Below are 25,956 nucleotides of genomic sequence, written 5' to 3'. Positions count from 1 at the left end.
CAATGAAAACTGGTTTTCCATTTTCATGAAAATGGAAAAAACATAAGTGCGTGCGGTAATTAAGTTTTATGTTTTGAAAGGCAAAACTGCAACTCAGATAAAAGCTAAACTGGACCGTGTTTTGGGGTCTTCTTCTCCATCTTTGAGCACTGTTCACACTTGGGTTTCCGACTTTAGACGTGGTCGACAGAGCTGTAACGATGCTCCCCGCAGCGGACGGCCAAATGAGGTAACGACTCCAGAAATGATCGATAAAATTAAAAAAATTGTATTGGATGATCGCCGTGTAAAATTGCGGGAAATAGCAGAGATGGTCAACATTTCAAGAGAACGGGTTCTTAATATTTTGCAGCAACATTTGGCAATGAATAAGCTATGTGCTCGATGGGTGCCGCGTCTGTTGACAAATGAGCAGAAGCAACGACGCAAGGATCTTTCGGCGGAATGTTTGGAGATGTACAGGTCTAATCCTAGGGAGTTTTTACGTCGATACATAACGGTTGTCGAGACGTGGATCCACCACTACACGCCGGAGACAAAAGAACGGTCTAGGTAGTGGACAAATCTCGGCGAACCGGCACCAAAGAAAGCCAAAACGATTTTGTCAGCCGGCAAAGTGATGGCAACCATATTTTGGGATTCCAAAGGAATAATTTTAGTAGATTATCTACAGAAAGGAAGAACGATAAACGGTCAATATTATGCTGACTTACTGCAGAATCTCAGTGACGCAATAAAAGAGAAAAGGCCTCACCTGCACAAGAAAAAAGTTTTACTTCACCAGGACAACGCCCCTGTTCACACAGCTAAAGTTGCAACCGCCAAAATCAAGGAATTGCACTTCGAATTGCTACCCCATCCTCCATATTCGCCAGACTTAGCACCTTGCGACTTCCACCTGTTCCCAAATCTTAAAAAATGGCTAGGTGGACAAAAATATTCCTCAAATACTGCAGTCATAGAAGCTGTAAATGGGTATTTTGAGGGACTTGACGAAACCTTCTATCGGAATGGGATAACAGCATTGGAGAAACGTTGGGCTAAGTGCGTGGACTTAGGAGGTACCTACGTTGAAAAATAAAACATAAAACATATACATATTGTATTATTTCTGTGCCGTTTCGGAAACTTATCAGCCCACCCTCGTATTACATAAATTACTAACAAATTGGGTACCAATAATTTAAGAGGTTATCTGACATTAAAAAAAATATATTAAATAGAAATTAAGAAAACTTGTGCTTTTGTTTTTCATTTCCAAAGAAAATAAATAAAATAAAATAAACTATGCTCCGTTATTTGGCTCTTAAAAAAAAGTTAACATGGACTTTTAACAAAAACATGCAGATTTTTTTTAAGTCTTCATTAAATATTATTAACGAGTTAGTTGTGCCATTCCCAAGTGATGATCAATCCTATGTGTGGCAATTAATTTTTAAACATAGATTTGAAACACTTGTGCCAATAAACATTAGTCATGGTAACATAGCATAAATAACATAGTAACAGGCAGTCTCGTCTGGTCATGAGATAAACAAAATAATACAAAAATTGACAAATCACAATGGAATTTGGGGCATTGGGTTCTGTTTACTAGTCTGGTTTTTGTCACGCACATACAATGTGGGAGTTTACTATTTTCCCATGCTAATTTCACTACATAATAGGTTCCATATACACACTGACATAATTTATCAAGATGAAATCAAAATTTAAATCAATATGTTGGGAGCCGTGGTGGCCTAGTGGTTTGACCTATCGCCTCTCAAGCAGAGGGTCGTGGGTTCAAACCCCGGCTCGCACCTCTGAGTTTTTCGAAATTCATGTGCGGAATTACATTTGAAATTTACCACGAGCTTTGCGGTGAAGGAAAACATCGTGAGGAAACCTGCACAAACCTGCGAAGCAATTCAATGGTGTGTGTGAAGTTCCCAATCCGCACTGGGCCTGCGTGGGAACTATGGCCCAAGCCCTCTTGTTCTGAGAGGAGGCCTGTGCCCAGCAGTGGGACGTATATAGGCTGGGATGATGTTTATTCTGGAAGTAGGCCACATAGGGCTCTTTTAAATGTCACTTTTTTATACTACCAGTGCTTTGGAAAAGACCATCATTGCCAAGATTCTATTGTTTGCATTTATAACCAAACATAGTTGAAATTGTATATTCAAATAATCTGTTATTGCGATACTTTTCCAGTTAAGCAATAACAAATTCAACTAATTTTTAGTAGCAAATATGTTTATGTTCTTTCTTCTCAATATGTTGTTCTTAGTTATTTCCTCTCGTGACCTTAGATAGCTAAGTTTATGAAAACATCATAATTAGGTTGCAGGTGAGCAAAGAAATTCTTTTAGGTTATTCAAGAGATAGAGCCCTGTGACAGACAGACGGACAGACAGACCGCAGAGTCTCCAGTAATAGGGTTCCATTGGCACCATATAAGTACAGAACCCTAAAAAACTGTTCTCTAATATAGGCGGTCAAAATAAAAAACTTAATGAGGTCTTAGGTTGAAGTTCCCATGTGGGTCTAGTATGGATTGAGAACTTCACACACCATTAAATTTCACAGAGAAATGCCGAAAAACTCAGTAATGCAAAAATAGACTCAAACCTAGAATCCCCTGCTTGAGCTGCTGTTGATCAAACTACTATGCAACCATGACTTCAAACTAGGTCATAAGTCATAAGTCATAAGTCATTTATTTGCAGAAAATAGTGTACAATAAGATAGTGGATTGGAATAATAATGACACAACTATCAAATGTACAATGTTTCTTTTGATCTATATTTTTCCAGTAAACAGTAATTTACTAGGAAACTAAAATCAGGGCCAATCAACTTTTTTACTGACACTAATCTGTCCGCAACATTATTCAAACAATTGCAGATTTTTGTAAGTAAACATGTTTTTTCTGTAATTTAATAGATGGTGTACATGAATACATGCCATCCTACGTAAGTTTAAGCTAATAAACCGTGAAATATCTTGTTGGAAGGTCGATTTTTTGGTAATAATAATAATTTTTATTTCAAGTAACTGTGACTCATTTTGTAATGCCAGAGTCAATTTTGGTAACACTGTAGATGCCCAAAGTGTTGTTAAAATAGTTGATTGGCCCATCAAAGCCTTTTGATTCCTGCCACAGATTTATAACTTTTAAGTCTATAAACAAAATATCAAAATAAGCAATGTCCAGGCAAGATTAACAGTGAACGTTAAGATTGGTTGTTGGAGTCTTTTTGTATTTTTTATTTCAACTCCAAATTTTTTTAGCTGCTTAAGTGACTAAATAAGAAAACAAGCTGAAAAACGTGGTGCATAGGAGAAATTTGTGTCTGTACTCCTGTCCAGTCGTGGTGTAGAGGTATAGCTCGCAGCACGGAATGCTGAGACCTGGGTCGATTCCCAGCGCTGGTCTCTTTTTCTGGTTTTTCTGTGCATCTATGTTTCAGTTTGTATTTTTGATATGGGAGTGAATGTTAAGACAAATACTTACTAATGTTACAATATCAATAAACTTTTGGATTTCATGTAACTTGGTACGAAACAATATATCGAATTCCGGGACGAAGCCACTTTCAAACGGCGCGTTTTTGTAAGATTTGTACAAGAAAGACATTGTCCAAATGTTGATGTAACTAAGAATTAGTTTTGTTTTGATTTGAGTTAGTTCAACTATTACATCGCACTGCAACGGCCTCTAGAACTCAAAAATAACACTAACGTTATAATATAATACGCAATAACACCGAATATAGGCCAACATGATGCAAAATGACCAGTGACTAGAGAAAATTTCGCGAGTACTGGTTATGATGTTTTATAATGCCAAGGTCGTTCAAGTGTTGTTTCTCGGGATAAAAATAAATAATGGCACTCACCTTGTCCCCCCAGCAAGGCTTGGTTTCGGGAAACGGGCAACAACACGGCGTTTTGTGTCAAATCTTCGATAGACAGACCAGTCACAGCCGTTGAAAGCAAGGGATTTTTCACTATACCCCGGCTCATGTGATCACCAAAACTTTTGTCAGACATTGTGTCACTAAACAATTAATCGGTTGAAACAGTTATTCTCGTAAATTTACACATTTGGAGGTCGCAAAATGCAAATATAATTAAGTGAAATTACGTGTCACTTGCATATTTTGACATATTTGTGACATTTTTGTCATTCCGAATATTACTATGTTTCAAATGAACATAAACACAATTTCGTTTCTTTTTTGTTTAAGTTTCAAATGGTAGAAAACAGAAAAAAACTACTTTAATTATTTTTAAATGTAAACTTGCTAATGATTCATTTTTTATCGTAAAGCTGAAATAATGAAAATATAAAAAATATACTATAATAAATAACATTTTATTTCAAGTTTTTTTTTCGAATCGTTCTTTACGAACACTTTTCATTGCGTTCCGTTCTGTCTACGTCAAAAACTAGTGCAAAGAAATAAAAAGGTGTCAGAAAAAGCGCGTGCAACGGAACGCTTTGAGCTCAAACGTCAAATGTTTTAGGTTATAATTGTTTATTTACGAACGTATATTTACAAACAGTCCTTTATATTGGCTACAAATATGTCCAGCGAGCCATCAGACCCCCCTCCTCCAGTCAAGCGATACAGGCGTGAAGAAAAGTCATCAGAATCGGAGGAGGACTTGGATAACTATGAGCCTTATGTACCAGTAAGAGAACGGAAAAAACAGCAACTTTTAAAACTCGGACGCCTTGGACAGATCGCTGCAGAGGCTTCTGCAGAGACTAAAAGCTCTAGTGACAACGATCCTGATGATGAAGGTAAATTACACTTGTGAAATCACTAAATAAGTCAAAGCATGTGTATTGTACCTATGTACTTATGATTTGATTTAAGAAGTATCAATATTGGCAAGAATGCTACGTATAACTACAATTTTAAGTATTAGCATGAAGAAAGTGTTGAAAAGATTAATAATTCATATTTATTCATAGAAGATCACACTTTTCACCATTATTGAAACTTTAAACTTTTTTCATTAATAATTTCAACTACTTATTGTGTTATAGAGGGTCTAAGAGTGTGGTCTGGGAGGATGGTTCACAAGGGACACGCTCCTATAGAACCTTGGGAAACTCTCATAGTGCTGCAAGCAGGGCTTGTAAACTGGTTAATTTTCCGTAGCGGTTCAAACCACATTTTGAGAGCTTAACCCATAATAAAGGTTACTGTGTGAGCGAAGAATTGGGAGAATGACAACTTGCTTTGCTTTACCCGATTTGTTTACTTTTCTATGCATGGTATAGACTATTAGTTGACTGTCATTACTAGCCAGTAGTATCCAGATCCAAACACCAAGTAACCGGTAAGGGAGCGCTTCGAAATAAAGTTCCAAAATAATTTCGTTTGAACGTAACCTAAATAATAATGCTCCCAAATAATTTCGTTTGAACGTAACCTAAATAATAATGCTCCCAAATAATTTCGTTCAAACGTAACCTAAATAATAATGCTCCCAAATAATTTCGTTCAAACATAACCTAAATAATAACACTCCCAAATAATTTCATTCGAACATAACCTGAATAATAACACTCCCAAATACTCGTAATTTCGTTTGAACGTAATCTAAATAACAACATTCCCAAATCATTTTGTTTGAACGTAACCTAAATAACAAAACCGATGTAACCTATACCGGTGTATGTGTAACCGGTTACAAGCCCTGACTGCAAGGGAGTCAAGGGATAAGAAGTTATAATTAAAAAAAAATGAATGATCTGCTTAATAGTTTAAGCGCGCTGAGCTTATAGCGTATTCATGGCATTCATTTAATCCCTTGCTGTGTCACTCCTAGTAAAGCTTTAGTTTTGAAACTCTTGTGTAAGATATTTGAGAATTTACTCTGTTAATCATACACTGTAGAATGATTACTTTTAGTTTTTTCGAAAGAAAAAAATTCGAAAGTTGTTTCTAAAAAACAAAATAAGTATACCCTTTTTTTAAAGCCATGTATACAGAAATACAGATTATTTTATCTAGTTTTCCTTAATTTATGATAACTGATTCTGTGTGCCTTCAGGCAAAGGTAACTAATCTGGTCCAGGTTTTAGTCTTTCCAGCCATGTCTTTGATTTCGTCGGCCCAGCTTTTAAATTGCAGCATTTATCTCCTCTAATAGTAGGTCCGGGTCCGGCCCACTTCTATTGCAGTTGCTTTGTTTTTTATGTAACATCAGTTAATCCAGTTTTGTCTCTTAACTGTTTACACCACCCCAAAGTGTACACCCAAATACACCATGAATGATATGATAAGATAAGAAACTAGATGTTTTCTATCGCGTTTAACTTACACTTTAAATTTATAAAATGTGTCTATTTTAGTGATATGAAGAAAATACGTAAAAAAACCGGCCAAGAGTGTGTCGGACACGCCCGAAATAGGGTTCCGTAGCCATTACGAAAAATAAGTAATATTTTTCTAAGGATTTCGTATTTAGTAAGGAATGTTCCAAGCTTAGGTATATTTTATACCTTACTTTTATATTTACTCTTAAACTACTAATATTCTCAAGAAAACTTAACCGTTATAGTTTTCCTTGTAAGTTTGATATACTACTACCATCCTGAATTTCAAGTTTTCCACCCACCGGTTTAAATTTTAGAGGGGGGGACGCTCGATTTTAATGAAAATTTGCACTTTAAAGTTGAATATTTTGCAAACAAATCACTGAATCGAAAAATCGTTTTAGCAACTCCCTAATGGTTTTAAAATACCTATCCAACGATACCCCACACTTAGTGATGTAACGAATGTCATTTTTTGAACATTCGCGTATGCGAATGCGAATATTCAGCTTTTCGTTCTGGCGCCAAATTGTCTATGGCATTCTCGTTCGAACGAAGTGCGTTCCGTTTGTACTTTGTTCCGAGAATTACCCAGTTTATACGGTTACGAACGCATCGCAAAGTAAATAAATAAATAATACTGTTGGCGACTGGCTGCGGTATGACCTTTTTTATAACTATACTCTTTGACACTTGCTTTTTTAATATGTTTTACGTTCATTGTCAGTTGTAATTTGTTTGCCCGATCTGTCGGTTCAATACATAATATTGTGCTTTTATTATTAAATAACCTATCATTTAACCCGTGTTTCCATCAATCTTCCCATTACTTCCCATACAGTCCACCATTAGCTATCAAATACCAAATGGTTAAGTGAAGACTGATAATGTGATCAGAGATAAAGTTATATTTTTTTTGTATAAAAAACATAAGAAATGAATGTACTTATTTTGATTTTATTAACCTATCTATTATCTGTTAATTGTATTTTTTCTGATATTCATATTCGCAAAACATTCGCAGAAATTTTGCGAATGCGAATATTTGCGAGTGCAAATGCGAATGCGAATATTCGTTGCACCACTACCCCACACTACAAGATTGGATCAGAAAAAAAAATCACCCCCACTTTACGTCTATAGGAGGTACTCTAAAAAAATTTTTTTATTTTTTTATTGTAAGTATCATTTTGTCGGCATAGTTTACATATATATTCGTGCAAAACTACAGCTTTCTAGCATTGATAGTTCCTGAGCAAAGCCGCGGGCGGACCGGACAGACAGACATGGCGAAACTATAAATATTTTGGCTACGGAACCCTAAAAACGCGTGCGTCAATCAAATCAATCTATCTTGGGCTGCCGCACTTCCCCTATCCATCTTCACCCCTTTCTTACCCTTAACATTTTTAAACAATATAATAATAAATCCATTTATTTCGGGCAACTTGGCCCATACAATTACAGACTAACATACATATAATCGATTATATTTAAAACTAATTTGGTGACAAAACGGCGTGACCCCGTTGAGTCACCGTCCCCGATCTCGCATTCATCAGCGGCATGGTGCCCCTTTTTACCAGACTGCCCGAAAGAGGGTTATGTTTTTCGAGCGTATGTATGTATGTATGTGGGTATGTATGTCCATTTCTTTGGTCCTCGCTGCAGCCTAAAGGCCTAAAGCCTGGATTCGTCATAACTGTCGGAGTGACATAGGGTATATAATATTACAATATGGCGTCTGCGAAAAAAAATATGGCGAAGGAATAAAAAAAAATTGTATTGTAACAATATGGGAATCAAATGAAAGCTAATAATTAGCCCATTCTAAATATATATGGGTTATAATACTTTTAATCTACTATTTTCACAGAAATATCAAAAAAGTATAAAATAAAAACCATTAAATTTAAAAAATCAAAAACCCGACTGCCTTAAAAACTAAAAGGAAGAAAATAAGTCTAGTGGTCTAGAACTCTGTCAAGAAGCTCATTTAAGGTTCAACAGTCGGGACCCATTCAAATCGTAACCAGCTCAAAAAATCTTGGTAATGGGTCCCGACTGTTGAACCTTAAATGAGCTTCTTGACAGAGTTCTAGACCACTAGACTTATTTTCTTCCTTTTAGTTTTTAAGGCAGTGGGGCTTTTGATTTTTTTTAATTTAATGTTTTTTATTTCCTTCCACTCCTTTACCCCTTTTCTCCTTCTTCTTTCTTTTCTTTTTCCTTTTTCCTTTTTTTTTGGATTTTTGAGAATCTTAACCCTTTGTCACAGCATCCCAAGAGGAATGGGGCCGCAAGTACAACGTGTCTCTGCTGGAGCAGCACAGCTCCCTGAAGAAGCTGGCGGAGGCGCGGGCGCTGTCGGCGGCCGAGCGCCAGGCCCGCGAGGAACAGCACATACTGGAGAGCGTGGCGCAGAGCAAGGCGCTCATGGGGGCCGCGGAACTGGCCAAAGGTATACCTTTTTACCCGACTGCCCGAAGGAGGGTTATGTTCTTACAAGCTTTTATTTAGTTCCACCTGTCCCGTTGTCTGTCTGTAATCAAATCTTGCAAGTTAAATTCAACCAACTTCCAGTAGTTGGATTGGCTTGAAATTTGGTATACTTATGTAAATTGCGTGACAATACAATAATCTGGTAGTGACATCCTGGTAGTCCAGCCAGGAACGTCTCCACAGGACGGAACTCTTCAATGGTTAATGGCATCGACTTGAAATTTGGTATGCAAATGTAGTTACAAATAAAATAATTATTTAAGGGGGGCTCCCATACAACAAACGTGATTTTATTGCCTTTTTTTGCTTGATATTAATAACGGTAACAGGTAGACGCTTGAATTATTCACAGAATATTTAGTTGTATAATAAATGTTCTTTAAAAATTAATAATGAAATTAAAATAAAATAAATATTAAAGGGGGGCTCCTATATATGCTCTTACATGGGAGTCCCCCTCCCATACAACAAACTTGTTTTTTTGTCGCCTTTATTGCTAATGTCTAATGCTGTATAGATAATGGTACGGAACCCTTCGTGCGCGAGTGCGACTCGCACTTGGCCGACTTTTGATTTTCATTTCCCCAGGCATCCAATACGAGGAGCCAATAAAGACCTCGTGGAAGCCCCCCCGCTGCATCCTCGCGCTGCCCCCCTCGCGCCACGAGCGCGTGCGCGAACAGCTCATGATCCTCGTGGAGGGGGAGGACGTCCCACCACCCATCAGGACCTTCCAGCATATGAAGTTCCCTAAAGGTAAACTGGTTTACTTATAATGAGATCAGGGGGGTCTGTATTAGTTATAGTCATATCTCTTTATTCCATTGACACAAAACATTATGCACTAGAACAAGTCTTATATTATATGTATTTATAGGCACATGTTAACAAAAGAAAAAAATCTTAGAATCTTAATTTGATGTCAAAATAATAATAATTAAAATTCTAAAATATATGAATAATAAATAATGTTAATTGAATTGCCAGATATGTCCATTTTCATACAATATGAGAGAGAGAGATTTATTTACACATATTCGCTACACAGAAGAAACAAGTTAGGAGGAAACAATAATAAAAAAAACATCGAATAGTATAAATTGGGGCCCACAAATATTATGAATATATGTTTCAGATTCAAATTTTAAGTCATAATAGTCTATTATACTATTATAGTATATTATACAGAGCCTCTTGAGTCAATTTCATTTTAAGTAAGGTTTTATATTTGACATCATTCATCGATGTAACTGAAACGGGTAGATGGTTATACATACTTAGTCAAACTTTGAGAAATAAAACATTTTGTAGTTTTCGCCAATCGCACCATGGATTCGCATAACATAATAATACACATAATGTTAATGCGCATAATGTAAAGTAGTATAACGATGAGTTGACATAAATTTAATAAGCATAAACGTTACTTTGCATAAGTATCCCACTAATATTATGAACGCGAAAGTTTATAAGTCTGTTTATTTGTTGTATTGTTACCTTCTCACGTGTAACTAAACCGCTCAACCGATTTGCGTATTTTATGTCTTGTATTCGTAACTTACATTAACATTATAAATAAATATCGAAAATACAAACTGAGACATGGATGCACAGAAAAACCAGAAAAAGAGACCAGCACTGGGAATCGAACCCAGGTCCTCAGCAATCCGTGCTGCGTGCTACACCCCTACACCACTGCTGGACAGGAATCTAGACACGAATTTTGGAGTTGAAATAAAAAATACAAAAATACTCCGAAAAACCAATCATATTATTGATATTATAAATAAACTAATGAAAGCTGTTTACTGCAGGCATCCTCCGCGGGCTTGAGGAGAAGGGCATAAAGAAACCAACTCCGATCCAGGTGGCTGGCATCCCGGCGGTGCTTTGCGGGCGGGACATGATCGGCATCGCTTTCACCGGGTCGGGCAAGACGCTGGTGTTCACGCTGCCGCTGCTGCTGCTGTGTGCTGAACAGGAGACGCAGCTGCCCTTCATCAGGTCAGGAACTGCCCCAATGAGGGTTTTTCGACAGGCGAAATATTCCTAGATGGATTTTTAGTATCGTGATGTCCGTTTAACATTTCAGTCACGCTTGTGATTGGATAAATATCTAAATGAGCCAATCGCAAGCAAGAGTGAAACGTCAAACCATAGTAAAAGAGGACAAGTAAGCTCACTACAAACAAAAGTAGATCGCGCGGCTTAAATGTGTGCGCGCCGGTTGGCGGTGGTACGCACGCACCCGCCGCACGCACACACTGATAATTTAAGGACGATTAACTTTTCTATTCTATAGTCAAGGCTGCGCTGCCGTCGGCGCCGTACGTTTCTATTTTAGCTCGTTCGTCTTGGGCTCGCTTCGCGAGATGATCACCTTTCACGTTCGCGTACTCGTACTTACGTATTTTTTGTATTAGGTATAGTTGTAAATTAGTAGTATATAAGTGTAGTGTGATAGTTTCGTGCAAGGACACATGAAAAAATAATAGATACCTACCTACCTATAAACAATATAGTTATAGTATTATGTGTAGGAAACATGAATAGTATGTACACAGTCGCCGTCACCATTCCGGCGAATTTATAAATAATATTTTAAAATTTAGTAAAATAATAATAATATAACGACATAGAATCTGTCTGGTTTCTCTAGACACAGACATTAGACAATTTTTAGTTAACCTTCGTACTAAAATTATTTTCCGGTAGGTAATTAATCTAAAATAGACGTCGACAACCCTAAGCGTCCGCGTAGGAGAAGGTAGTTAAGTCTCCTAAAGGGTCGGAGTGGAATTACTTGTCCTCTTTTACTATGGTCAAATTGCCTCACGATACTAACGCCATCTATCGATATTTCGCCTGTATAAAAACCCACATTGCAGCTTTTGTAAAGCAAGTGGCCGCACAAGACACGCAAAGGCGTGTCCAGTCCAGACACAAAATACTAAACCCACCGCCATCTCGTACCACTGGGTCTACATATATTAATTCGCATAAAGTAATAGGCCTAATTCAAAATAGCATAATGTTATTTCGCATAATATTACTTCGCATAATTTAAATTGGTGTAACGTTGAGTAGGAATAAATTTTGCAAGCATAACATTACTTTACATAATACGGTATTTGACAACTCCTTAATTTGCCTTATCTTAGTATTATTTTGAAAATATAGATATACAGATAGAGTTAAGCGAAGAGAAAATTTGAATCGGTTGAAAATTGGATGAAATGGAATTGGAGCACGAGTCTGAGCATCCTGATAAGTCGAATTTTGCCAAACATTTGTTGGAACTAAATCATTCTTTATCGGACTCAGATTCGTATGAAGTGTTACATTATTGTGGCAAGGGGTTTCGTCTCGATGTTTTAGAATGCATGGAGATAATTAGATACAACAGTATGGGGTCTATTATTAATGAGCAGGTAAATTTAGTTTCATCTCCCTTGCTACGGCTTGGTTCTAATTTCAGCAATGGTAGTTAATAAAACATGCCTTGACAGTAAATAAATAAAAATCAAGGTAGTTTTGAAGGACGGTTAAAAAATTATTATTTTTGTGGGTAGTTTTGTTTTGTTTCATAAAACGTTTGTGGGTACTTGGGGAGTTACAGTGACAAGTTAAAACGGTGGTTGTGGTTCGTTAGTCTAACAACTGGTAGCATGGTGTACGGTTGTGTCACTCTGAAGATGAGCTCTGGTTGAGTTCGAAACGCGTCAGTGTAGTGTGGTGGTGGTGATAGATGGGTTTGTGTGATTTGTGTGTGTTCTTACAGTGTGGAGGTGGAGGAACTGCATGAACACGCATATTTTGCATAAGCTTAGCTATCGTAAGGTCGCGGGTGAGCAAGGAAATTATTTTAGTTCATTGATATGGACCTCCGCAAAGTAACGCCTGATTCAATAATTTATTGTGTTATGGGTACTAAGCAACGGATAAATATAATTATAATATAAATATAGATACATACTTAAATACATATTAAACACCCAAGACCCGAGAACAAACATTCGTATATTCATACAAATATCTGCCCCGACACGGGAATCGAACCCGGGACCTCAAGCTTCGTAGTCAGGTTCTCTAACCTCTAGGCCATCTAGATGGCGAAACTATAAGGGTTCCTAGTTGACAACGGAACACTAAAAACGACCGTTTTGCCTCAGGAACGAGGGTCCTTACGGGCTCATCATCTGCCCGTCGCGCGAGCTCGCCAAACAGACTCACGAGATCATTCAGCATTTCGTCAAGCACCTGAAGATGAGCGGCTTGCCGGAGATCAGGAGCTGCCTCGCCATCGGAGGTATGGACGTCCTACCTACACCACTTCATCATCACCATCATCATCAGCCCGAAGACGTCCACTGCTGGACAAAGGCCTCCCCCTTAGAACGCCACAATGAACGACAACTTGCCACTTGCATCCACCGGTTTCCCGCTACTCTCACGAACGAACCACACCACTACACCACTACACCACTTATATTATCCTAATCCTAATAATATCCTAGTAAAAACTCACATCCTACTAATAATGTAAATAAAATAAATATACACACAGACACTAGACAAAAAGGTTTAAGTCGTTTCTCATTAACGAATGCTAAACTCTGTCGAACAATTTTTAGCAAATACCGCAGCGTAAAATTCAATAATTTAATTTTGTATTAAATATAATGACCCGGATAACTCACGTCTTAAATCGAGTTTAGCTCGACATGTTTCGGGCTAATCCGTAGCCCTTCGTCTTCGGAGCAACGCGACTCAGCGGCTCCGAAGACGAAGGGCTACGGATTAGCACGAAACATGTCGAGCTAAACTCGATTTAAGACGTGAGTTATCCGGGTCATTATATTTAATATGAGTGAGTCTCACGGTAGTTTCATATTTAATTTTGTATACGAATTTATGACCTTTTATTTGAAATCTTAATGTTTTCCTTTATTATATTTTGTTTCTATCTCAACGCCAATAAAGACAGAAATTATATTAATTTGTAAAGATATTGGACTAGAATAATGTTATGATATAAACTTTTGATGCATGCTAAACTATTGCTATTATTATTAAAAGTTCATTTATTTCTAGTTTATAAGAATATTGTAACACCTCCCTAGAGGTACATGTATGAAACACTACAAACACCAAATACCACCCAACAAACTACATGTAAGCAATTGAATATAAATAAATAAATAAATATCATGGGACACTTGACACCAATACGGTATTTGACTATTTTGTATATGTTTTATAAATTAAAACTACACAATGCCTGTTATCGAATAGAAAAACAATTTTTAAGCTACCTTTACAAATAACAAAGTTATAAGGGTTTGAAATTCAAGATTAGACAGAGAAAGACATACTGGCATGTGACGTCACACGCCAGTACCGCCATACTTGCTGCATAGAGAAAAGCGTTTGAGAAAAAGACAGGTATATAGATTTTTCAAAAAATCACTATAAATCCAATTTTCAACCGATTTAAGTTTTCTCTTCGCTAAACACTCTGTATATCTATATTTTCATAATAATATTAAGATATGGCAAATTCAGGAGTTGTCAAATACCGTATTGACCTAGTCCGAAACTAAACAAAGCCTGTACTATGGATACTAGGCAACGGATAAAAAACATACTTATATAGATAAATACACATTAAGTGCGTTTACTCGTATACCTGCTGAGCTGGCAATGTTGCATTTTTGTTAGTTTTTCTCGATTATTCCATAAAAATTGAATGAAAATTAAAAATGTGGTCTGTTATGTGTCCTCCGGCGTCGGGCTTCTAATCGACTCGCGTTAGTAATCCCCTTCTTACGCCCCTTAATTCATAATGTACTATACCAGGGATGGGAAACTGCGGCCCGCGGGCCATCTCCGGCCTGCGAAGGCCTGAAATCCGATCCGCGACCATCAAACAAAAATCAAGAGAAGATTTCGTATTGTTACAAAATTTCATTCTCATTGGCAATGGCCAAATTAGTGTTTCAGAAAATACATTATCAATATTTTTATGTCTGTAAATAACATTGCCAAAAATGCAACAACTTGGCCCGCCATATATTTTGTTAGTATATATTGACGACTACGAAGCTTGAGGTTCCGGGTTCGAATCCCGGCCGGTGCAGATATTTGTATGAATAATACGAATGTTTGTTCTCGGGTCTTGGATTTTAATATGTATTTAAGTATGTATTTATCTATATAAGTATGTTTATCCGTTGCCTAGCGTCCATAGTATAAGCTTTGCTTAGTTTGGGACTAGGTCAATTGGTGTGAAGTGTCCCATGATATTTTATTTTATATTAGATTGATAGATAGATAGATATAATATTTATTCTTCAAAACAAAGACATGGCTTAGTAGCTAAAGAGTAACAAAACTAACAATTAAATAAAAACATAAATTAAATAACGATATATATTGGCACTCGAAGGAAAAAGTTTCCCCATCCCGATACTATACTCACCCGCGACCTTACGACAGCTCTTTCGCTTCCATATTGTACCTGGCCTTGTAATTTTCTCTGTGTACCTGTTTTTTGTATCGCTTACTATTTGCGGTGTACAATAAAGAGTAATTGTAACTACTGTATTGTAAGACTAGAGGTTACTGGCGGCTTGGCACGCGTAAACTATTCGGTCTGGTAGTTATAATTGAATTTCCAGGATTTTACAAAATTTCCCCGGGAATTCGCAAAATTTATATCATGGTCTTCATTGAGGTTGTGTTGAGAACTGTCCAAAATTTCAAGACGCTCAGCCCAGCGGTTGAAATTTCAAAACGTTATCCCTATCCTGTGCTAAAAAGTAGCCTATGTGTTATTCCAGACGTCCAGCTACCTACCTACATACCAAATTTCATGACTCTAAGCCCAGCGGATGTTATTTCTAGATTTTATCCCTATCTCGTGAGAATATCTTTTAATCCAGATTATAAACTCACTTTTTGCCAAATTTCATCCAAATCCGTTCAGCCGTTTCAGCGTGAAGAAGTAACAAACATACTCACTCACTCACAAACTTTCGCATTTATAATATTAGTAGGATAAGAACACACACACACACATAATTACACAAACACAACTATCACTACCATCGCACTTTTTTTTTTCTTTTTTTTTTTGCTTTTTAATAAAAACTTTTTATTGAAAGTGTTTTAGCCACTCCATTTTTTTTATTTTTTTAGTGAACTCACCCGCGTTTTTGGTGAAATTACGTAATTTAACAAGTTGGTATGACATTTGGTGGAACCTTGTTGCATGGAACCTCTGCTGTCCTTATCAAGATTTTCATAAATGCGTCAAACGCTGACTGCGACAGGGTTCTATCGCATGTCACGCACAAGCTTGTTCTGATATAGTTGCTATTGTTACTCGTACGCTTTGCTAATTATCCTGATGTTTACAGGTGTAGCGGTGTCAGAGTGTATGGAAGTAGTGCAGCGAGGAGTGCACATAATGGTGGCCACGCCTGGCCGGCTTATGGACATGCTCGATAAGAAAATGGTAAGTTAAAAAAAATTACAATTGGGGGTTATTTTGTGGGGGGAGGCTCCAATAGAGAGATCTCTCTCCAGGCAGGTGTTATGCCTGGGGACCGAAGTCCGAAGGACGAGCGTCGGAACTTGTATATATGCGACCGCGTTGAGAAACTTCGATAGCGCGAGTTTTTATTGTTGTCCACTAGATGGCGCTAGGAGTCTCTACAATTTCTTTACAACTAGCCGTTACCCGCGACTCCGTCCGCGTGGGATTCGATTTAAACTATCCCGCGGAAGCCATGCAATTTTCCGGGATACAATATATCCTATCTGTATACCGAATTTCTTCTAAATCAATTCAGCGTTTTAGATGCGATGAAGTAACAAACAAACAAACAGACTTACAAACTTCTGCATTTGTAATATTAGTGGGCGGATACTGCCTTTTCGCAACGTAACGTTTGCAACCTGTTTCATTTCGCAACTTTTCATTTCGCAAACTCTAAAACTGTAAATATTTCAGGATTTATTTCAGGGCCATCGTGTAGAACCTTTTAGGTTAGGTTAGGTTAGTTTTATAAAGTCCTGAAATATTTACAGTTTCAGTAATATTAAACGGTTGCGAAATGAAACAGGTTGCCAAACGTTATTCGCCGAAACATTAGTAAACCATTTGTGGGATGTGTAGTAAATCGAAAACCATTTCGAAGTAAGTGCTTTTTAATCGTTTTCTGTGGTTTAAATTCAATGTAATGTAAAGAATTTAATGTATGATAAATGAGCAATGACTTTCATTTGACTTTGAGAACTGACGTCGACGTTCCAAGTTGTACTTTGTTCTGTCTGTGAAGATTATAATTCTTCACAATTTTCGCGTGGATTATACTTCAATTTGAGCCCATAATACAGATGAGACACATATGATATTATGTTTAGTAATTTTGGTTAGTGGGTACATTTTGCTACTTAACTCCTATGTTAGTAACACAGACCTTATATCGAGATAGACCTTAAGGGTTTACCTACCTTCCGTGTAAAAAGTTTGATCCACGGTCAAAGTTTTGTCCGACCAAAATGCACGCCTTTGAATCGGTACTTTGCGGTCTTGATTTCCCATCACTAAATCTCGCTCGTGACGTCATCGTAGTTACGAAAAATTCGACACGCTAAGTTCATACAGTTTAAAGCGCTCTTTTCGTCTATCTCGATATAAGGTCTGCGGTTAGTAATTACTTAGAGACTTAAGTTGTTCCACAAAAACATCACAATCATCATGTCAGCCGAAAGACGTCCACTGCTGTACATAGGCCTCCCCCAAGGCTCTCCACTCAGACCGGTCTCGTGCTTCCGCATTCACCGCGATCCCGCGATCTTAACCAGGTCGTCGCTCCATCTTGTTGGAGGCCTACTGACAGCTCGTCTCCCGGTCCGCGGACGCCATTCGAGAACCTTCTGACCCCATCGGCCATCAGTCCTGCGAGCAATGTGCCCCGCCCACTGCCACTTCAGTTTCGCAATTCTTCGGGCTATGTCGGTAACCTTAGTTCTACTGCGGATATCATTTCTAATTCTATCCCGCAGAGAAACTCCGCATAGCCCTCTCCATAGCCCTCTGAGTGACTTTGAGACAAAAAACATATTAAATAAGTAATTAGTGGCATCTATCATAAAAAGAGAGGACTGTCATAAATTGAAAATACAAACTGAAATATAGATGCACAGAAAAACCTGAAAAATAAAACCAGCACTGGGAATCGAACCCAGGTCCTCGGTATTCCGTACCGCGTGTTATACAGCTACACCACTGTTGGTCAACGGTACATACACGAATTTCCCCTATGCACCACATATCTCAGCTTGTTTGTTTCTTATTAGCCACTTAAGCAGTGACGCTAGCGACATCTATACCGTAGCCCTCATCGAGAAACTTTCGGCACTCCATTGGAACTAACCGCTCACCCGGACAAGAGATGTCGTTACTAAGCAATCAAATTAAGATTGTTTTTTTGGAATCTTTTTGTATTTTTTTCAATTTAGGTTTTACGGGATGACCGTAAAAGTAAAAATTTGGAATTGAAATAAAAAAAAAAACATTGATTTGACTGTCATAAAGTTTCCCGGCCGTCCTCAAGATGCCGTTGCTGCTACCTCGCTCACGATGGATATGATGATGATGATGATGCTGCTTGTGCAGGTGCGGCTGAACGTGTGCCGCTACCTGTGCATGGACGAGGCGGACCGCATGATAGACATGGGCTTCGAGGAGGACGTGCGGACTATATTCTCGTACTTCACCGGGCAGCGACAGACGCTGCTGTTCAGTGCCACCATGCCGAGGAAGATACAGAACTTCGCCAGGTACGTGCAAGGGACTTGGCCAGGTATGTGTGTGGGACTTCGCTTGGGATGTGTGCGGGATGCGAGATTTCGCCTGGTATGTGTGGGACTTGTGAGGTACTTCGCTAGGTATGTGTGAGGTACGTTTGTGGAAATTCGTTAGGTATATGTGCGGGAATCCGCCAAGTATATGCACGGAACTTCACCAGGTATGTGTGCGGGACCTCGTCTAACATGTATAGGAATTCGCCTGGTGGGCCAATCAACTATTTTACCGATACTTTGGGCGTCTCCTGCGTTACCAAAATTTTCTCTGGCGTTACCAAAAATCGTACTTCCAACAAGATATTTCACGGTTTAATAGATTGAACTTACGTAGGATGGCATGTATTCATGTACACCATCTATTAAATTACAGAAAAATCATGTCTACTTACAAAAATCTGAAATTGTCTGAAAAATGTCGCGGACAGATTAGTGTGGGTAAAAAGTTGATTGGCCTTGGTATGTGTGAGGGATTTCGCCAGGTATGTGCACAGGACTTCGTCTGGTATGTGAGCAGGACTTCGCTTGGTATATGTCGCTAGTTTTGTGTACGGGATTTCAACGTTATACTTTGTTTAATTTGTTTTTGTAAGTCGTAGGCATAAATAATAATAATAATTTTATTTTCAGACCAGGTGCATACAAATTACAAAATTAAAATAAAGAAAACATTATAACAGTAAACTTAAAACTAAAAGTAGAGGTGCGCATGCAAGCGCCCCCCACCGGCTCAACATAGGGCTATCCCACCGCACGACCAATGCCTCTAGGATGGTGTTGAGCATAAAGCTGTTTTTGATCGTTTTAAGTCGATTCGATTAGATTTTTAACAATAGTAGATTGATAATCAAGGATGGAAAGTGACCTATTTCACCCGAGATATTTCTGACACTCGAACGAAGTGAGAGCGCCAATAGTTCGAGGGGAAATGGGTAATTCCACCCGAGTTAGACACTATACTTTTCATTTCGACTGTGAGGAAAGTAAAATACTACAAAAAAATGAGAATAATAATAAATTGAATTTACTTATATCCAACCTCCAACGGTACCTTTTCGACTGGCCACTTGCCACGGCAAACTATAAAAAAAAATCGAGTTGGTCACAACTAAGGAGCTTATATACGAAACTGGGGTTGAACGCCGAACGAAGAAGTTTGACCTTTATTACTTATTTATATATTCCATCTCCTTCTTTCACATTTCACGAATGACTTCCATCTCTTTCTTAACCTTACTAAAGAAAGAGATGGAATGTGTTCGTGACGTAATTAAGATCAAATTTCTTGTTTCAAACGGATGTTCGGCGTTCAACCTCCAGTGTTGTATGTCAGCTCCTTGGTCACGACGTGCATCGGCCATGCCGAAACGTGGAAAAAAAGTGTCATTGACGTAACTCAATTATCTTCGACTCCAAGGCTAATCGAAAAATTAATAATAAATACTTTCCTCCCTAGAGATGAAAACGCAATTTTCCACCCGGCTAGCTACCCATGAAAATTAAACTTTCCAAACAGGAGAGATGAAAAAACTTATTTTCACACCTCTCCTTCAGAAAAGTAACTTTTCTTCCCTGACGAAAGGGAGCAAAGTGCAACTTTTCTGTTCAAGGCTTTTCTAAGTGTTTTATTGCAAATGCCGTTTTTTGAACTTGATAATTGTAAAGCCTCGCCATTTTCTATGCTGGTTGTTCTTTAATAATATTTAGAATTGTTTTTTATTCTAGTTTCTTCATGCTCGGTGTGAAAAGTTGTATGAGCGACTCGGGAGCAAAATTATTTTTATCTTGGGCGTTAACACTTGAATCCCTCATTACGCTCATGATTCTACTTTAGAATCCCTCGCTACGCTCAGGATTCTATTGTAGAATCCTTCGCTACATTCTGGATTCAATGTACGCCCTCGCCGTAAATACACCATTTTGCTCCCTTGTGACACAAATAACTATTGTTGTGTGTATTTCTGTGACCAGGTCGGCTCTAGTGAAGCCAGTGACAGTGAACGTGGGGCGCGCGGGCGCCGCGTCCCTCAACGTGCGCCAAGAGCTGGAGCCAGTCAAAGCTGAGGCCAGGACGGTGCACCTGCTCCAATGCTTGCAGAAGACGCCGCCGCCGGTGCTGGTCTTCGCGGAGAGGAAGCAGGATGTGGATGCTATACACGAATACCTGCTGCTTAAAGGTACTTGTGACACGCCCACTAACGTCGATAAGTCAAAGGCTACTAGGAACACAGGGAAGCTTAAAGTTCCATCTTACAGACTGGCTAAAACCAAAAAGTCGTTTCTGGGAAATTGCAAAAAATATTACCAATGAAACGGATACATAATTCAAATATAGTATTGTCAAGAAGACATTAATATCTAAGGGAATATTATTAATTGCACATCAAATAAATAATTGCCTATCTGTCATCGATTTTAGTAACAACAAAAACTTCATTCATACTTTAAAATAAAAATTACTAGCTATTGCCCGCGGCTTCGCTCCCGTTGTAACCCCGTGTTTTTCTAAGTTTCCTTCCATAAAAACCTTCTCCTGGCAATAACGAACACAAAAAAATAAGAATAAGCGAAATCAGTCCAGCCGTTCCCGAGTTTTGCGCTCAGCAACACATTTTACGATTCATTTTTATTTATAGAGAAGATAGAAGATATATATACAAGAATTGCTTGTTTAAAGGTATTAGATAGGTGGATAAGATATATAGATAGTTTAGCAATAAAAGCTTGTAATTTTTGTCTGGTGTTGTCAGGGGTGGAAGCCGTGGCTATTCACGGTGGGAAGGACCAGGAGGAGCGGTCGCGGGCGGTCGACGCGTTCCGGCAGGGGGAGAAGGACGTCCTCGTTGCCACTGACGTCGCCAGCAAAGGTCAGTCTTACAAACATCCATATACAAGGTGTTAATTAAATATCTGAAAACCAGAAAGTAGTTTGCTCAGAATCGATCACAATATGTTTTAAATTAGGGTGTGTTTGTGTTTTTAAATCCCTTTTTTATTGTGCCAAGTCTAACTATAAGTTACAACTGCAACAGGCGGTAATTAAATATTTTTTCACACCTCTCCTTCAGAAAAGTAACTTTTCCTCCCTGACGAGACGGAGCAAAGTGCAACTTTTCTGTTCAAGGCTTTTCTAAGGATTTTGTTGCAAATGCAATTTTTTGAAGTTGATAATCGTAAAGCCACGCCTTTGTCTATGCTGGTTGCTCTTTAATAATACCTATTTAAAGTTTCTTGATGCTCGGTGTGAAAAGTTGTATGAGTCACTCGGGAGCAAAATTATTTTCATCTTGGGCGTTAACACTTGAATCCCTCATTACGCTCAGGATTCTACTTTAGAATCCCTCGCTACGCTCAGGATTCTATTGTAGAATCCTTCGCTAGATTCTGGATTCAATGTACGCCCTCGCCGTAAATACACCATTTTGCTCCCTTGTGACACAAATAACTATAGCTGGCTTTTATACTGGCTGTTTTGCTTTCAATGTGTGATTTTCTTTTTAAAACGTCATAGTGCAACTGACAAAGGAATAATATGAGTGTAGAGTTATAGAAATGAAGTAGGAATTACTGACTTGGCAAAACACGCGAATGTCTTTTAAAATAATGAAGGTTTTCATTTGTTTAATTAACACCTTTTATAGTAGTGAAAGATCGCGCCATCATATTGTAGAGATTAATTGTTCCATTATTTCAGGTCTGGATTTCGCGAATATACAACACGTGATCAATTACGATATGCCCGAAGATATAGAAAACTATGTCCATCGCATCGGTCGTACAGGTTAGTAACTCAGGACGTCATTGGCGTATCTAGGATTATTTTTAGGGGGGGGGGGCTGGCCTGGATTTCTCGGCTATTAGATTTTGGGAGTCCTCGGCTGGGTCTGGAGGAATATGAATGTTTAAAAAGTTAGGACTTACGAGGTTATTGTACACCGTGTCTTTTAATTTCCGTTCTTCTGCAGACGGCTCAGTTCATTGGTATGAACAAAGTACCTGATAATTTTCGTCAAATGAAAAAAAATACGGAAATAAAAATCTTTTTTCATGCATAAATAATAGTTTCTCAGTCATTGTAATAATTAAATTGTAAAATAAACTAACTTGACAAGTGACATTCGCGTGACACATAAGAGAGACATCAAAAGAGAGAGTGTGGACGTCCACTCTGCCCCGCATACTTAATAAATTTCCATTTGAAACTGTGCAAGAAATTGTGAACAGCAAACACAACAAGATTAAGCATATTTTGGTGCGATGGTTAAACCTACCTCCTTAAATAAAAATTGTATTAATAATTGTATTAATAATTGTATCCATTCATTCCAAATAATCAAGTAAAATTATAAACATTGACTGCAACAATCCTATTAATTAAGGATTAGTAGTTAATTAATGAAATGTACGTGTATTTTTTTTATTGAAATAAACAGCTTTTAATTTAATTTTTTTTTTTTTTTAAAAATCCACATCTTAAACTTTCTTTTGCTAAATATGTGTGAATGAAAAATGGATTAGTTATGGACTTTGTAAAAACGTCATAAATTAAATAATTAATTATCTTAACTTTTGTTTTTTTTAAAACAGAGTAAGGCCACTAGTGTCTTAGAGAAATTAACTTCATTTGACCTGTAGATTGCCCCCTTAGAGTTAACAGAAATCAAAAATAACACGGTGTATAATAATGTGTTGTTTGTCAGGTCGCGCGGGCGGCGAGGGCGTGGCGACGACGCTGCTTGGACGCGCGGCCGAGAGCAGCGTGCTAAAGGATCTCGCGCATCTACTGCGAGAGGCGGGACAGAAGGTAACACACTAACACAGACATACATACAGTCACCTGATCTATAGAAAGTAACACACTAACACACACATACACTCACCTGGCCTTTAGAAAGTAACACACACACAAACTCTTACCTGGCCATAAGGTAATACAGTAACACACCCTACCACGTAGGTGGCCATGAGGTAACACAGTAACACACACAAACACTTACCTGGACAGAAGGTAACACAGTAACACACACACCCAAACACTCACTTGTTATTGTTTTTCTGAATTTTACAGAATTTTGTAAATGGTCTTCCTATAGAAAACTGTAGGTTTGTTTTATAACAATTCTAAAAAAATATTGGATTCAGAGAAAAAAGAAAAAAAGAGAAAAAAGAGTTATGACTAAAAATACATTCTGACTTTCAAAAACTATATGCAAGCACAATATGTAATAAATATATGTAGACCACAATATGTATTGTACCATCAGCCAAATAAGCGGTCTATCAATTTTTAAACAAGTTCCTATCAAATGAATTTGTCGTTAATGTTAAACTTTCCAGTTGACAGATAAGTCTATTGGCACTATTGTTTTACGACATGCAAACGATTATCAACTTTAGGGTGGTAGACCACATATTTGACAGATGGTACGTCTAGCCTTCGCCATATGGCATTGAATTGTAACTTTTGTATATCATGTATATTGTGGGGTTATGCTACAATAGCGAGATCTCTCTCCAGACAAGTGTTAGTTATGCCTGCGGCGCTACTCCGAAATTCGAAAATCGAAGTTCGTCTCGTTCCGTCCCTCTGACACTTATACTATTTAATACGAGGCTGAGAGGGACGGTATGATACGAACTTCGATTTTCGAATTTCGGAGTCCCCTTTGGGGACTGAAGTCCGAAGGAAAAACGTTAGAAGTTGTTTATATGCGTCCGAGTTGAGAATCTTCGATAGCGTCATGTCATGTAATGTGTTACATACAATAAAAATGTATAATCATTTTAATTAATTAATTGTTTTAGGTGCCGTCATTTTTATTGGACATGATCGGGGAGCCCGACGTGCCGGAGCTGGACGGGCAGGGGTGCTCCTACTGCGGAGGGCTGGGGCATCGCATCACAGGTATCTATTTATTTAGGAAACTCCGCAACGTCTTTTCGTCCAAAATTTCTCAGTTCCTAAGACTAAAGTATTTAACCAGTGTGTGTTACCAGTCATGATGACATATAGGTTTAAGACGTGGTGCTTCACTATAGGCCTTATAAATAGGCTCAGAGTTGCTCAGCGAGCTATGGAGAAAGCTTTACTCGTTTCTCTATGGGATCGAATTTGAAATGAGGAGATACGTAAAAGAACGAGGTTCACCGACATAGCGAAGCGAATTAGCTCGTTGAAGTGGCAATGGGCAGGGTATATAGCACGGAGAACAGGTGTTCCGAAAAGTTCACGAATGGAGACCGCGCGGCAAGCGCAGCCTACTTAGGACGTCCACCAACGAGATGGACGGATGACCCGGTTAAAGCCAAGGGTTCACGGTGGATGCAGGCCGCTTCCAACCAAAGCAACTAGATGTCTATGGGGGAGGCCTATGTCCGACAGTGGACGTCCTATTGGTGATATGATAATGACAGTCAAGAAGTTAACTTCATATTGTATATTTTCAGAATGTCCAAAATTGGAGGCGGTACAGAACAAGCAAGCTTCCAACATCGGGAGGAGGGACTACCTCGCCAACACCGCGGCGGATTATTAGTTTGATATGTATTTATATTAAAATTTTAAGATTAATGTGATGATAGGTAATGTAATTGTAGAAATTAAATTTGTTAAAGATTGAAATATTGTTCTTATTTGTGGTGAAACTAAAATTTAAAGATATACTTCCTACTAATATACTGAGCGGGAAAACATTTGGCCCTCAAATGTATGCAGAATCGGTAAGGGTGGGCCAAATTTTGTGTGAATTATAGATAAGATTTTGTGTGTGTGTGTTCTGTGCTTTGTGTATGTAATGTATCTCTTTAGCGTTAAAGTGGGAATTATTAGGATAAAATTTAATATATGGATTAATTCATTTAGCTTTTTAACCTCAATCTTAAGCCTACAGTGATGACATTTTTCACTATCAGATGTTTTTACATCTGAAAATCCGATGTAATAAGTAATGTCATAAGTTTTTGTACCGCTTTATGGTGTGCAATAAAGAATATTTGTATTGTATTGTAATGTTAGATAATTCCCATGGTAATTGCTTGACCTACCTAATTATTTACGTGAGCGTAGACGCGGGTAAATACTAGTCTATCTCACCTTATATAAATAAAAAATAATGGAAGAAATGTATGTATATTCGCGCATCACTTGAGAACGAATGCATATATAAAAAATAGGATTAAAAAAATCTCCATACAATACACAAAATGAGTGCGAGTAGAAGATGCTTGCGGGATGGATTTAGTCTCATTTTCGTTA

General features: G+C 38.0%; 2 protein-coding genes across 3 annotated transcripts in view; one reads left to right on the top strand and one right to left on the bottom strand.

Moving 5' to 3' along the window:
• Positions 1-4,177, bottom strand: part of LOC141444635 (uncharacterized) — a 101,485-nt gene extending 97,308 nt beyond the window's left edge. For both annotated transcript variants that reach the window (XM_074110203.1, XM_074110204.1), the window contains exon 1: positions 3,886-4,177. In XM_074110203.1, coding sequence (XP_073966304.1) covers positions 3,886-4,039 — 154 coding nt within the window. In that variant the 5' untranslated portion in view covers positions 4,040-4,177. The remainder of the gene's footprint in view (positions 1-3,885) is intronic.
• Positions 4,178-4,472: 295 nt separating this feature from the next.
• Positions 4,473-25,323, top strand: abs (ATP-dependent RNA helicase abstrakt). The gene is made up of 13 exons (XM_074110216.1): positions 4,473-4,796; positions 8,602-8,784; positions 9,414-9,581; positions 10,640-10,829; positions 12,998-13,134; positions 16,247-16,344; positions 18,514-18,677; positions 20,673-20,878; positions 21,452-21,568; positions 22,396-22,482; positions 23,402-23,505; positions 24,507-24,606; positions 25,149-25,323. The coding sequence occupies exons 1-13, from the start codon at positions 4,577-4,579 to the stop codon at positions 25,235-25,237; spliced, it is 1,863 nt and encodes a 620-aa protein (XP_073966317.1). The 5' UTR covers positions 4,473-4,576; the 3' UTR covers positions 25,238-25,323.
• Positions 25,324-25,956: the final 633 nt, after the last annotated feature.

This window comes from Choristoneura fumiferana, chromosome 30 (assembly GCF_025370935.1).
Source record: "Choristoneura fumiferana chromosome 30, NRCan_CFum_1, whole genome shotgun sequence".
NCBI classification, from domain to species: domain Eukaryota; kingdom Metazoa; phylum Arthropoda; class Insecta; order Lepidoptera; family Tortricidae; genus Choristoneura; species Choristoneura fumiferana.
This window is presented reverse-complemented; position numbering and strand designations above follow the sequence as displayed.

Excerpts from the sequence above, each read along its gene's own strand:
- abs (XM_074110216.1), top strand. The coding sequence starts at position 4,577 with ATGTCCAGCGAGCCATCAGACCCCCCTCCTCCAGTCAAGCGATACAGG. Across the intron at positions 18,678-20,672 it reads AAGATACAGAACTTCGCCAG|GTCGGCTCTAGTGAAGCCAG; the intron begins GTACGTGCAAGG and ends TTCTGTGACCAG. Across the intron at positions 22,483-23,401 it reads CCATCGCATCGGTCGTACAG|GTCGCGCGGGCGGCGAGGGC; the intron begins GTTAGTAACTCA and ends GTTGTTTGTCAG.